Below are 13,969 nucleotides of genomic sequence, written 5' to 3' on the forward strand. Positions count from 1 at the left end.
CGAATAAACAAGAGAAACACACATGACTTTTTAAACACTTAAATGGCGGGTTGCGTGCTTTTTATTTTTAAATGAACCAATCAGCGCGCGCGTCCTCTCCGCCTCATCGATCCTGATTGGCTTAGAGCAGGGCGTTCTAGAACTGGGCGTGGTGTCCTGCTGCATTTGAAATTTGAAATGAATGCATTTGTTTTTGTCTACATGTGGGGAAGAAAATGAAATGTTACATTGGAGCAATTCTCCTGAAACATGTAAAGAACATATCAGATTTAATAAAGTGACACTTTTTAGGGAAATCAGGGAGAACAAAGCACAAGATTTTTTTTTTTACATAATATGTGGATATTCATCTTGTAAAAGATGCAATTTCACTTCTTTTTAAAACAGAAATTGTGTGAAATATATAGAGCCTGGAGTGTGCCACCAGATAATGTGTACTGACTTAATTAACACATAATTTTTATACAAATGTAGTTAATCAATTTATATTATCTTTTGAAAATATACAATGATTTGAACTAACACTGTGCAGGAAAAAGTCTATAATTATTACGCTGACACACTCCAGGCTCCATATATAAATTGACATACTAACTAAAGAAAGAATTCAAATATTTAAATTAAAACCTCTACAGTTGTAATTAAAAATCCAAAACTTAAACTATTTTCTTTTATTAGTGCCATTATTCATAACATAATTGATTTCATAACTTTGTACTTTTTTTCTGTCAGCCATTTTGTTCATTGATACAGAAAAAAACAATTACCTACAGATGTTTGGAATCAAAGCTTTATTGCTGAATATTTTATTAAACATTGCAGTCAGGATACAACTAGCCTGAACACAATTATAGTGCAACGATTATGTTACAATACACAATATGGCATAACGCATTATTTTACGAAGCAAATTGTTTTACAAGAGCAATATGAAAAAGAGCAAAAGATGGGAGGAGCCCAGATAAATCATTATCAATGATATTACAATTATATGATCTTAACATCAGATGCAATAACACACACACACACACACACACACACACACACACACACACACACACACCCACACACACACACACACACACCCCCCCAGCTGGTTGTCAGTTCATTATCCTGGCTGATAATTGATTACTAAAAAATTAAATAAAGTATATAAAAAATAAAAATAAAAAAAATACTCGCTGTAGCACTTCTGATTAGTGTTTGTACTCTGGACCGGACCAATCCTGCTGAGAGCACTTTTGACAAAAAGCAGTACTCTTTTCAATGTCACAGCAATATTGTACCTTTAATCTACATATTTGCAGTGAGTATACAGCTCAACTTACAACCTGCTCTTAAGAAAAACTGTGAGAGCATTGAGTGTCTTGATAAACAAACTGTCCACATTGCATTCATCATTATTCATCTTTTACTTTCTTCACTGAGAAAAAATTTCAAATCAACAACAAAAGTGACATTTTATTAGACCCAGTTCTCCAGATCAACAGAGTAAGAGTAAATGTGAGGACCGTCAGACATGTAAAATACAGTGACATGACTGTATTGCTGCTGGCTGCGTCTTCCAGGTAGACACTAATACTGCAATATTTGATAGAAGTTATTCAAGCGCACATGACCACAAGATGATGTCTCTGGGATGGTGGATAATTCAGTGTCTTCCTCATCCATTTCTCTGTAACCGTTACCTCTCTGATTCCTCTGCGCTTCATTCACTCACCCAAACATTTACCTCCCAGCGAAACACATTCACACTCAATAAGCCCTCCCCTGGCTGATTTTCATTCAGTCCCGCCGTCCACCTCTCTCTGGCAGAAGTGAGCCAGCAATGTGTCCAAGTCCCGACGGTCTGCTGCAGCGTACAGAGCGCTCTCTCCCATCATACTGAGAGCCATACGCAGGGTGGACCAGATGTTGTCAGACATCACGGTGGCTGCAGCACCTCCAAGCCCCCTTGCAGCTCTTGCCCCATCCCCAGCGGCCTGGCGCTGTAGAGACAGAGCTTCTAGGAAGTGCTCCACTGCCTCTCTGAGGATAAAGTAGAAGGAAAGCAGGACAGGATGAACAACAGCTCATTTTAGCCTTTTTTTTTAGAGTTTCTGATATTAGCTTTACCAATAAGATAATAGTTGAAGTAATACAATATATATGTTATAATCAAATATAATAATGAAACATTTTTCCTGACAGAGATTTTTTTTTTTTTTTTAAATATACCATCTCAGTATAATGCAATACAGTTCAACAGCCCCAGAAACAGCAGTCTCCAAAACAACCAGAAAGTCAAATCATCACCTCTCTGAGACATTTTTTAAACATTTTGACCCTTATAAAAAGTAGCTTTTATTTCAGAGCTGTTGTATTAAACAACATTGTTTTTAGCCAAGTGTACCTAATAAACTGGCAAATGATTGTGTTTTACAAAACTGCTGTTGCCATCTAGTGGAAGTAAAAGGATTGCATTACACCAAGGTTTGTTAGGTTTTAATATTACACCAGATACAACAAGACAGCAAAATAATTTGCTGATATTTAATTTGAAACTAACACAAGACAAACATGTTTTTTCCCCGAAATGTTAGACAAGTAACTGCGAGCACGGTGCATGCTATGAGAGTGCCGAGGTGGGTGCCGAAAGGAATCGTGCAGCGCTTACTGGTGCTTTGTGGCCAATGTAAACCTGGTGTAAAGCAGTGTGTGTTAACACCTTTAACAAGCGATATCTTTTCTTTAACTTTAAATGCTTGATCAAAACAACTACATCTTTCATGAAATAATAAAAAACATTTAGTCTAACAACTTACATTAGGCACATTTAATGTTCCTTTCACCCATTTTATACATATCTTTAGCTCATTAGCTCTTGCTTGGAACAACCTTTCCTTTATTTTGTTTAGTATATTGGGCTACAAAGTAATTCATAATTCAGTAAATCATCCATGGAATCCGTCTAATGTAACATTAAGAAGTTGACGTGATAACTACAACCAAAAAACATCCCTTTTAAAGCTAAAAACTGACAATTCTTTTGTCAAAATTACCCTTTTTGAAACAAAATACAAAGCAAATAATTCCTTACCTGTGTGCTCCTAAGTTGACACAGCTGATTCCCAAGTTGTAGCGACTACGGATGAAACCAGGCTGCAGCTCCAGAGCTCTCCTGTAGGCGGCCACGGCCTCCTCTGAGCGGCTTCCGTTGGCGAGTGTGGCCCCCAACTTGTTCCACAGCAGGTAGTCCTGATGAAGACAGAAGAAGAAAAAAGAGAGAGCTCAGAAACAAAAACAGAGCATGCAGTGTGAAGACAGATGTTAGGATCTCAGAACTGGCTTCTACACTAACCTGTGGTGTGACAGACAGAGCAGCGCTGAAGCAGTCCACCGCCTTGTCGTACTCCCCGCTGAGGTTGAAGAGAACTCCCAGACCGCACTGCAGCTGGGGGTCCACCTGGGCGGGGTCAGAGTTGGCTGCATGCAGGAACAGGGACTGGACATCAGTAAACAAGGATCTGTGCCAGAAAAAAATAAAAATAAAAATAAGTGTCAAAGAGATAGAAGACAAAGTTAATACATGCCAAACATTTTAGAATTACTGGATCTGCATGTTCAGGTTTAAAACTGAAATCAGTCTGAATCCCACGTGTGCGATACTCACTCTGGCAGCAGTGACCCAAACCTCTCCCTCTCTCTTTCTCTGGCTCCATCCTGTTGGGGTTCACCCTCCTTCTGCTCCCACACAGAACGGTATTTTGGATTGTGCTTTAGCCAATCACGAAGAGTCTCACAGGCCTGCCTGTGCAGCGATTCGTTAGTGAAACTGACGGCCAACGCCATCAGAGCAGTCAGGTTGTCGTTCTTCAGCTCTATACATCTAATAAAAACAGAGAGGAAAAAAAAGTCAGAGGGAATAACAACGACATGCTTTTAGTTGAGAAAGCAAATGTTAGAAATTGTCAAATACTTGATTAATGGGGTCTAACTGTACTATTACATTTATGGAAAGAGGGGAAACTAGAAAAAAGTGGTGACTACAGACACAACTCGAGCTGGAAGATTGCCATACACTCGTATTAATAAAGGTAACAGGATGGAATCTATTTCCTCATTTAGACATTTTAGACTAGATTTATATACAACTATTTGAATTCTGTTGTGGACATTTACTCAAAAGAGGTAGTAGAAAAGCAGCTTGAGCCAACATTCATTAAGCTCATTATTAAGCTACAAACGAGTGAACCAGGACTAATTCCAAAATAGAAAAGCACCATGAGCATCATAACATTTACAATTTCCAAACAATGTCTGGAAAGAAAACAGGTGACTAAACAAACTAATCTTCCAGATGAACTGTAATTGCCCAACAAACTCAGATGCACTACTTATATGTAGTCTCCAATTGTTTCTAAATACAATTTATTAGGGATGCACCAAATGAAGGATTCGGCTTCGGATTCGGCCGAATATCGAGCTTTTTGAAGGGGTTCGATTTCTGCGAACGCTGGTCGACGTAATTACGCCGCTGTTGATTACGGGAAGGTGTTTACGTAGGTGGACCATTCAATGCAGTACGCTGTGAGAAAGTGAAAATGGAACTCGTGAGCAGAAAAGGGCGTTTGGTGTTTTTAGCCCCCCACGTCGCCTTCCAGGCAGCACGGCAATGGTTATGTTAAGGGTTAAGGTCAGGGTTAGCTGCCTGAAAGGCGACGTTGGAGGCTTAAAACACCATAGAGCGCAGAAAAAGTGTCGTTTGGCAGTACTTTCAGTCAAAAGAAGGTGATTCAAGTCGAGCTACATGTTCAATTTGCAATGCCGATTTGTCTCGTGGTGGCAAGGACCCTAAACAACACACAACATCGCCGCTGTTAAAACATTTGCGTATGAAACATCTGAAAGAATACGAGTTGTGCATGAAGGAATCTACAGAGAGCAGCCAAAATGCAGCAACTTCAGGTATGGCAAAGGAAGGACAGTCACAGCTAAAAACATGTGTTAACCATTTGTTTACTTCATAAATGTGTTTAATGTGTTAATGGACTGAGGATGGGAGTAGGATTCAGTATTCGGTTTTGGCAGAATCTTAACCAGTGGAGTCGGTATTCGGCCGAACCCCAAAAATCTGGATTTGGTGCATCCCTACAATTTATACTAGCATTTTGCAATTTGGATTGTCCACCTGCGGAGAGCACTGATGGCAGCAAATTCTTGCTCGTTCTCTGCCTGACAGGTCCCCAGATATTGCCACGCCTGCAATTTAATGAAAAGAAATGTACACACACCAGAGCATCATTACAACTGCTTTCTGTGGGGAGACAAACATAAATAAAGTAAACAGTAAAACACAAGTAAGGAGACTTTTTGGACAGTTTTTGACAGGGTGTTCAAAAAATTGGAGACTGGAAAATGCAAATAAAGCCACAGGCTGTAAGAGTCTTACCAGCTGGTTGTCTGGTTCTCTCTGTACAGCACTTTCAAAGAACCGTACGGCACCAGGGATGTCCCCCGCCTCCATTCTCTTCACTCCCTCTGACAAAGGGTCTGGGTGGGATAAGTAGGGGTTCTCCTCTTCAAACTGATACCCCTACGACAAACACAAGGAAAACAGGAAGAGAGTTTTTCTATGTATAGTGTTGAGAACAAAGAATGACCACTTTCAGACATCAAGAAAAGCAGTATCTGCAAAAATTATGAAATCCTTAAACATGTAAAAAGACAGCATTTCTCAGCCTGTTCTGAGCAGGTTGACAGCTACCTTGTCATAAGAAGTGCTGAGTAGCTGATCAAAGTCAGACAGCCAGGGGTGGCTCTCTGCATCCCTCTTAGCCATCTCCTCCCACTCCTGCTGCAGCTTCTCCCAGAAATCCACATCACTCTGACAACATGACAGATACACATTATTACTTTACAGCCTCCTTGTATCATATATCATCCTGTATTATAGACATATTTGACTTTTACTTATCCATTGGACAGACAAGAGTGTATTGATGGTGTTTTGTAGCATAACTAAGTCGATAGAGACAATGTTTTTTTTTCCCCTCAAACGGCATTAATTATTTAGACCAATCAATTTCCATTTTTAAGCCTCTACAGTATGTTCCAGGACACAGTGTGCAGTACTTTAGATTTTTTAGCGTTTAAGTTGTCATTGACTCTTGTCTCACCTCCACTGCAGCTTTAGCTTGCTGGAAATCCGGTCCTGATGTGGCAAACTCATCTACCCAGGCTTCAGCTGATTCCTCTGACACCTGAATCAGAGCAATGACAGTGGTTGATTTGAGTCATGAAAATCGTTATTAGAGCTGAGGATGGGTATATTAAAACGGGGAAAATATAGAGGGAAGTGAATGGAAAGGAAAGGAAATGAAAGAATAAACACAGAAAAAGCTAATTTTCTCCTACTCCTTTCTTACAGTTCTTCCTAATGAACTCCTGATTTTTTTTTCCCCCAGAAACAAAAATCACTCAACAGCAACAAAATAATGAAACGCTGAGTGTATCTTACGGTTTATGTGTAGGACAGAATCCTACAAAACTAGTCCAAAAACTTTAAATATATCAATAACTGCAGCCAATGCCAAGACCACAGAGGTCATACCTGCCTGATGACCTGGGCCCACTGCTCTGCTTGTTTAGCTTTTACTTTCTCAATCTTCTCATTCCTCTCTGGGGGTTCCAAGGGAAGACTCCCTCCCCCCGTCTCCGTCAGGAACTATGGCGTGAGGCGAGGAGGGGTGGCGATGGGGAATGGGGTAATGTTTTGAGGAGGAGGGTACGGTTGGTGAGGAGGTTTGTTTTTTGAGGGGTGGGCGGAGTAGGAGTAATTTCAAGTAGTAGGAGGAGGAACAGATGAATGGCGGTTGTTAATTGAGGGAATGGCAAGCCGACAGTTTGAAGGCAGGTCAAAAAATGGGGAAAGTACATGTCAGAGTTAGAGGGCAATTAAGTACAATGGAGCCACGGTGAACAGATATTCATCATAAACAAGGCTGAGAGCTACACATGCACAGTATAATATGGACGCCCATTTCTACCAGGATAGAAAAAAGAATAAATGAAATGTTAGGCATGATAAAATAAAATACTAGAAAAATCTAAATTATGAGATAGTAAGTCACAATTCTGAGTGTGAAACTTTTACATATAAATGAACATCTGTTACATTCAAGCCCTTGCTAAACAAGATCATACAATGCTGCTTTAGCCTATCGCCGCCAGGGAAAGCGTCTGTATTTCTCAGTATACAGGAGTTGTGGTGTTTGTGGTAACATTAACGTGCTGACGCACCAGAAGTGTCGATACAGCTCATTTGTAATAATAATAATAATAATAATAATAATAATAATAATAATAACATTTATTTATATAGTGCCTTTAATGAAACCCAAGGACACTTTACAGAAATTACTGTGATTAAGTTTAGCTAAGGGAGGTTGTAGGCTGTGGTGAACAGGTGGTGTTTGAATAGTTTTTTTAAAATGTCCAGGGATGTAGCATTTCGGATTTCTCAGAACGAGTAGTTTAATAACTCCACAAAAGACGGTGTCACATGTGTGCCGTCAACAAACCTTGCTCACTCACTTACAGTTCTTCAAAGAGTAGCTGCTTATTCTGGCTCTCTGATTGTACACAGTATGTCAGTCTACCTGGATTACCCAATACCTTGGCAGGAAGTGGGGAGAGACCACAGCGACGGGGCGTTATTATGAATCCCACTGCGTTTCTTAAGCAGGTCGACAGTGTTTGTGTAATTACTCTCACTGCCAGACGGGGGAGAAAAAGTTCCGCACTCCAGCCTTGAGTCAAAAATGTAGACTTACTATCTAAAAAATTATTTCATAGATAATAGGTAAAACTCTTCAGTTAACAAGTCAAAATTATGAGATTATTAGTAAACATTTTGACTTACTAAATCAAAATTAAGTTTTGACTTAATAATAATAATTAAATAAATAAATAAATAACTTTTGATCTATTTTTTTTCCTTTCTTAGCAGAAATGGGCTTCGATAATATTGCCATTTCATGGGCAAAACTAGTTAAATCCAAAAATCTGGCATTAGCCTTTTTCGGCCTGAACTGAATGAAGTCAAAGTAATTACTTAAACCCCCAGCAAAATCAAGAACTAAAAGAAACTGAGTCAAGGTGGGAATAACCAGAGCTTGCTTGACATTAAAACATAAATGCATTAGAAGAGAAGAGTTCTCTCATTGCTGAACAAATTCCATCTGCAATGCTGTGCAGCCTTGAGCTTCATATTACAGGGAGTGTATTGCGGCTGCTTTTGGTTACATTAGTGGAAAATGTTACTCTGCATCAGATACTGGGGTGATGAGTCACAAGGAATAGTCTATACTGTGCAAAAGTGAACCAATGTGCCTCCCCAATGTGATCCCAGTTGCAACCATCCCCTCCTCAGTGGGCAGTGACTCGTACCTGGTTGAGGTTGGAGGCCCAGTTCTGAGCCTCCTTGGCCTGAGCTTTATCTTTGAGCTGTTTGTCTGTCCTGCTCTCCACTGTCACACTGCCCTCGCCAATCTGCCTAATGAATCGCAGGAACTACACAACAATGAAAAAAAATAATAATAATAATGACAACAAAAAAGCATTTTACCATTACCATTAGTAATTGGTCAGGTTTATACTAATAAAATGCTAGTTTTTTTCCAAACCAACTACTTTCTTTCCAAACTAAAAAAAAAATACAATGAAACTTAAGTCATCAACATTACCAATTCACTATGCTCCCAAGGAACTACTCTACAAAAAATGTTAAAAGGAAAAGAGATATGGTGATAGTGGATAAAGAATCCAATGACTGACATGGAGGGAGACATGAACACACTGCTCACCTCAGTGTTTTGTAACTTGGGGTCATCAACCTTTGAGACGAGCTCATTGGCTGTCTGCCTCAGCTCCTCCCCTGGCTGATACTCCTTTGTCCTGATGCATTAACAATAACAGAATGTTAATATTATACTGTAAGGAGTTGTAAGATGATTAAAATAAACAGTTATATTTTGCTCTGCATACGTAGGCTGGAACAAATCAATCCAGACTAAAGGTTGTACTTTGCATTGTTGTACAAGCCAGTGCTTTTGAGGTCAGTGTCCTACGTTGATGATTAGACATCTAAAGGCCCGTTTCATCTCCTGTTATGATGCTTCTTTGCTTTTTGACAGAGCTCTTTTTTGGATGAGCTTAACATAATCAAACAAGGTTCAAAGTCTGAACATTTTAAATTCAACAGACACATCCACTCAACAATTAGACAAGAACATAATCGAGGTTCAAATACGCTATCCTTTGCCTACCTTTGCTCCTGTTCTCTGTTATTCTTGCCTTTGCTCCACATGTATTGCAATGTGCCCGACGTAGCCTTTATACAAGCCATTTTTCATCTGCAAACTTTCAACACTTTATATGCATGTCCCCCATCCCCTGTTCTAACCATTCGCTCTCCTTGTCTCCCAGGTCTCCCAGCCACAACTTCTCCTCCGACTGCTCCAGATACTCCTCTGCCCACCGTCCAGGATCTGGAGCAGAGAAAATAAATGGGAAAAAATACATAGGCACATTTTAAAAAGTACAAACGCAATGCAAAAATAAAATGATTTATCCAAAGCAAGTTTGCTCTGGTGTCAGTAAAGATTGGATGACTGACGACAGACTGATGTTGACACCAGTGCTCATAAAGGAAAGTGTGTTTCCAGAGTGACAACACAGGAGAGCAAAAAAGAAATTAACAAACTCAAGCTACCTGCAGCCTCAGCGATAAATTCTTTCGTCCAATCAGCATCTGCTGCATCACCAAGAGCGATGAGCCCCGGTGTGGAGGCAGAGTCAGGACCTGAGAGGAACTCGGCCGTCCAATCACCAGAGAGGGCTAACGCTGCCACATCTGGAGCTATGACATGGAAATATGTGGTGCTTAAAATGCTGAAAACAGTTTGTGCACAGACTTAGGCCTAAGCCATACAAACACTAAAGAAAATACCCAAAACTAAAAATAATAATAATGACATGTACCTCTCTGTGGAGCTTGTCTGTAGCTCTGCTGGTCGATCTGCTGCATTTCCTCCAACAGCTGACCCATGTCAAATGTGTGTGGGGGCCGGGGAGGCGCCTGAAGGAACTCATTCACCAGCTGCAGCAAAAATAAAAACAGTATTCTACTTTTTAGAGAATATATTAAGAAATTGCACCCATTACACACAGAGCTAGACACATGAAATTGCTTCAGAGTGGGGGACTTTTATTAAACATTATACAGTATTATGGAAAGGACATAAGCGCTGACCTCTTCTTCAGTTGCAATTTCAATTGGAGAGGGGGGAATCTGAGAAAAAAAAAGTAAAAAATGAGTTAACAGAACAACTAGCGACATGTCTTTTGTCAAGCAGCATTTTGATGATAACACTGATATATTTCCACTTTGTAGGAAATTATTTAGCTGATAAATTCAGCTATTTGAACGACTAACGGTTATGTACAAATAACTCACTGTAGGTGTTGAGCGGTGTCGCCATGCACCCCCTTCCTTGCTCATGTGACTGGTCAACTTCATGAGGGGATTGGCTCCCCCACATTCTGCCTCCACCAACTCCCGCATCGCCATGGCAACACAAGGACGAGGCAAACCCAATCAGACCACCTGAGAACTGAGAGAAGATGAATTATTCAATTTGTTTCAGTTTCATCAATTGACAATTTGCACAGAATTCAGTCTGTGTTTAAGAAAGTCTGTGGAATCCATTTTTTAGACTATTCACAGTCAAAGTGAAGCACAGCATTTTGATCACTCAAAAGGTAAACTGTACAATATTAGGTTTAATTCCCAAATGAAGATGACAGCCGTTCAGGTCCCCCACATATAAAAACAAAACGAAGCATTCTGCATAAATAAAGTAAGCTCTGTAGAAATGCCCTGTCAACATGAAATGTTCCGTTTTTATTTTAAAGTCCAAAAAACAAATGCACAATACAAGACCTCCAGTGATATTTAACATGTTAAACGTGTCCACACTGCTCAGATCTCATGTCACATAACTAAACTCAAGCTCCATCTGCTGTTTTCCGTGTCGCTTCCCAGCTTAGAGTGAACCATTAATAATGTGGATATGATGGCCCAACAGGCACAGGCATTCACTGCATATTTCACTCAGCTAGTCTAGTAAGTTGAGAGGATTTTAGCAATGACAAAAAGACAACATTTAAAGCTATATCATCATATTTTTATAACCAAAATCATAGACAATAATTGCTATCATACAGGGCTGGGCACTGCACCTAAAAACCTCTTTGGTACTGAGCTGTGAAATATGTCCATTGCACCAAATATCAAAAACTGTCATGTGAAACCTGAGATATTTCCTTATTTAATTTATTTTTTTTTGTGCCAATTTCAGACTATTTTATTTCAGCAAAGTTCTTCGACACTTTTGTTGAGATGAAGGGTTTTGCAGAAAAAAACCTGTTTATATTTCCAAGAACGGTACTGAACAAATGACTTGACATTTTGGTATCTTTATGTTAATTTAAATGATACCCAGACTTGGTATCAAGTCATCAATATGATTCATATAAGGTTCTATTTGGTCCTCATTTATCAGATGATCACTCACCTGAATCCTCCAAAAGCAAAACAATTACAAAACAAAAACCCTTGTGACGACGATTCAGTCCCTATATGCAAACCTTGCAAATAATATGTGGTCCAAGAGAAACCCTGCTGCTCAACTCACTGACCCAAATCCAGGATGAACAGCTGACAAACTGTTGTACATGCTGGCCTACTCAACTTCTCTATCCCCCTGGAGAGATACGTAATGCTTACAATTTCCATAATGAACTGTCAGGAATAGAACTTTAAATCCCTGTCTACTCCACTCTACGCAGTGTTAACCTAAAAACATTACAGAAAATGTTACACAAGAGAGTCCACTCTACAAGTGGACTGCCCATCACTCTGGACTCTAGGCATTAGATTTAAGAACATGTTATTCCCCCCTACTGTTTCAAAGAGCTGCTGTGCTGTATGGTGATTAGGGTCAAAGCAAGAGGATTAGACAAATATATTAATACACACACTATCACAGACAGGACACTGTGGTACCGGTTTACTTGCTCACTTCACCGTCACAAGCCTACTGTGAGCATTAACTGTGGAAGAAGAGGTGTGTGCTTTGGCCTGCACATTCACACATATTCCAACTTAAATTGTGAAAATAGTTTCAGTAGTAGGAACATATTTAACAGGGTACACCTGAAAGCAACCAGCTGCCAGCATTTAGGTGCTTTTTAACTGTCAAACAACTGTCATGTGTCAAACCAGTTAACTGACTGGGAGCAGTGTGTACACATGATAGCGTTGTTTTGCCCGATGCTAACTGTGGCTTCAGTCATAAACTGCAACATCAGCTTGGTAAACGTTACCCTGTGTATCTCTTCTTATTTAACGTTAGCCAACACGCTGCTCATTAAGTAGCAAATCAAACGGAGAAGATTAAAAATAATTAACGATCCGTTTTGTCTTTCAACAATTGGCGAGTGTAGCTAGCGTTAGCTGACGGTACTAGCTAGCTACTGTAGGGCCAGTGCAGAGATCATTCCTGTTGTATGCAGCCAGAGAGGCATGAATAGACGGGTAGCATGATGTTCATCTCACCGCCGACAGCTGCTGCTGGAGCCGAACCGACAGTCCCTCCTCTCCGGTCTGTCCTCTCCAACCGTATTACAACAAAAGTTGCCGCAGTGTCAAACCTCCCGGTAACCGTCTGAAATCAGCCGCTATCTGTTATTAGCGCTCCTCTTTATTTACCTTCCTCCTCCATGACCCACAAAACCCTTCACCGATCGCTTGGAGTGTCGCGTAACGATGCGACGGTTTCGTATTCTCAAATGGTCTACGCCAGAAGATGTCAAGGCTTGACGGCTTGACATATAGGCGGGGGCTTGAGGGAAAAAGAGAACCTACAGATCCTTTATAATAAACCCTCTCTGGTAAAACGTAAAGGTTTTACGTAAAATACACATTGCGCAGGAGATCAAAGTCCATAAAATTTGGATTGGTTGCTAGCTACAAAAACAAAATTATCCAGAAATACTATTTGCAGTAAAATGTAAAAAATAATCAATTACAAGTAAAAGTCATGCATGAAAATGTTTACCCAATCAAAAAGGTGGAAGTAACGAAATGTACTTTTAAGGCATTATAAGTACTTTACATGAAACTACTTTACAGGTTAGACATTTTCCCTAAAACATATATTTATCTTATGAAATATGATGCAATGTTATAAACAAAGATGCCCAACAGTAGCCTATATGAAGTTGTTCAAATTAGCTTCACCTCCTCATCTTTGGAATGGCCTCCCCATAGAAAAAACAAAACAATATATTGCTATGTGCCTCCCACTATGCTGGAGAAGCTCACTCAGTTCACATTTTTAAATCTAGATTGAAAAACCCACCTCTACTCATTATAATACAGCCAACCATAACACACCATCCTTTCTGTGTCCTTCACAAACAAACCTTTTTCACTTATTCTCTTATGTTGCTGGTTTTGTATTGTTTATTATTACTGATTAACTGCTGTTCAGTTGTTTTGTTGCTGTCTGTTATTTATGTGTTCCTTCAATTGTAAAGTGCACTGAGACCATGTTCAATGGTGATTTTACACTTTAAATACAATTTGATTGATTCATTGATTATAATGCTACTTACTATGTGCATCGATAATCAATTATAGTAGTGCCTCCTATAGACCATTCTGCACAATGAGTGCTTTTACTTTTGATACTTTAAGTATATACTATTGCTACTACTTTTGTGCTTTCATTGAATGAAGTACATTTTGTGAATGCAGTTTTACTTGTCAAGGAGTGTTTTTATAATGTAGTATCTACTGTTACTTTTACTTAAGGATCTGAATACTACTTCCACCACTGATTATATATTCTAATATAGGCTT

General features: G+C 39.5%; 1 protein-coding gene across 3 annotated transcripts; it reads right to left on the minus strand.

Moving 5' to 3' along the window:
• Nucleotides 1–772: 772 nt before the first annotated feature.
• pex5 (peroxisomal biogenesis factor 5) lies at nucleotides 773–12,882 on the minus strand. Of its 3 annotated transcripts, none has more exons than XM_078252602.1 (16): nucleotides 12,662–12,882; nucleotides 10,499–10,648; nucleotides 10,295–10,333; nucleotides 10,024–10,141; nucleotides 9,755–9,901; nucleotides 9,446–9,530; nucleotides 8,847–8,937; nucleotides 8,431–8,553; nucleotides 6,159–6,242; nucleotides 5,747–5,866; nucleotides 5,432–5,575; nucleotides 5,171–5,241; nucleotides 3,653–3,868; nucleotides 3,341–3,506; nucleotides 3,080–3,237; nucleotides 773–2,028 (listed from the first exon to the last, which is right to left on the minus strand). In XM_078252602.1, exons 2-16 carry the CDS (start codon nucleotides 10,610–10,612, stop codon nucleotides 1,782–1,784), a joined length of 1,923 nt encoding a protein of 640 aa, XP_078108728.1. In that variant the 5' UTR covers nucleotides 10,613–10,648; nucleotides 12,662–12,882; the 3' UTR covers nucleotides 773–1,781. The 3 variants fall into 3 exon arrangements, with proteins under 3 accessions (XP_078108728.1, XP_078108727.1, XP_078108729.1); XM_078252601.1 differs by having other exon boundaries at nucleotides 10,499–10,655; XM_078252603.1 differs by lacking the exon at nucleotides 8,431–8,553 and having other exon boundaries at nucleotides 10,499–10,655.
• Between the last annotated feature and the right edge of the window lie 1,087 nt (nucleotides 12,883–13,969).

Source organism: Sander vitreus, chromosome 6 (assembly GCF_031162955.1).
Source record: "Sander vitreus isolate 19-12246 chromosome 6, sanVit1, whole genome shotgun sequence".
Classification (NCBI taxonomy): domain Eukaryota; kingdom Metazoa; phylum Chordata; class Actinopteri; order Perciformes; family Percidae; genus Sander; species Sander vitreus.

Bases quoted from the DNA above. Each gene is read 5' to 3' on its own strand.
- pex5 (XM_078252602.1), bottom strand. From the start codon at position 10,612: ATGGCGATGCGGGAGTTGGTGGAGGCAGAATGTGGGGGAGCCAATCCC. The intron at 10,334-10,498 runs GTGAGTTATTTG...TTTTTTTCTCAG, and splicing joins GACACCGCTCAACACCTACA to ATTCCCCCCTCTCCAATTGA. The intron at 9,531-9,754 runs GTAGCTTGAGTT...TCTCTGCTCCAG, and splicing joins ATTTATCGCTGAGGCTGCAG to ATCCTGGACGGTGGGCAGAG.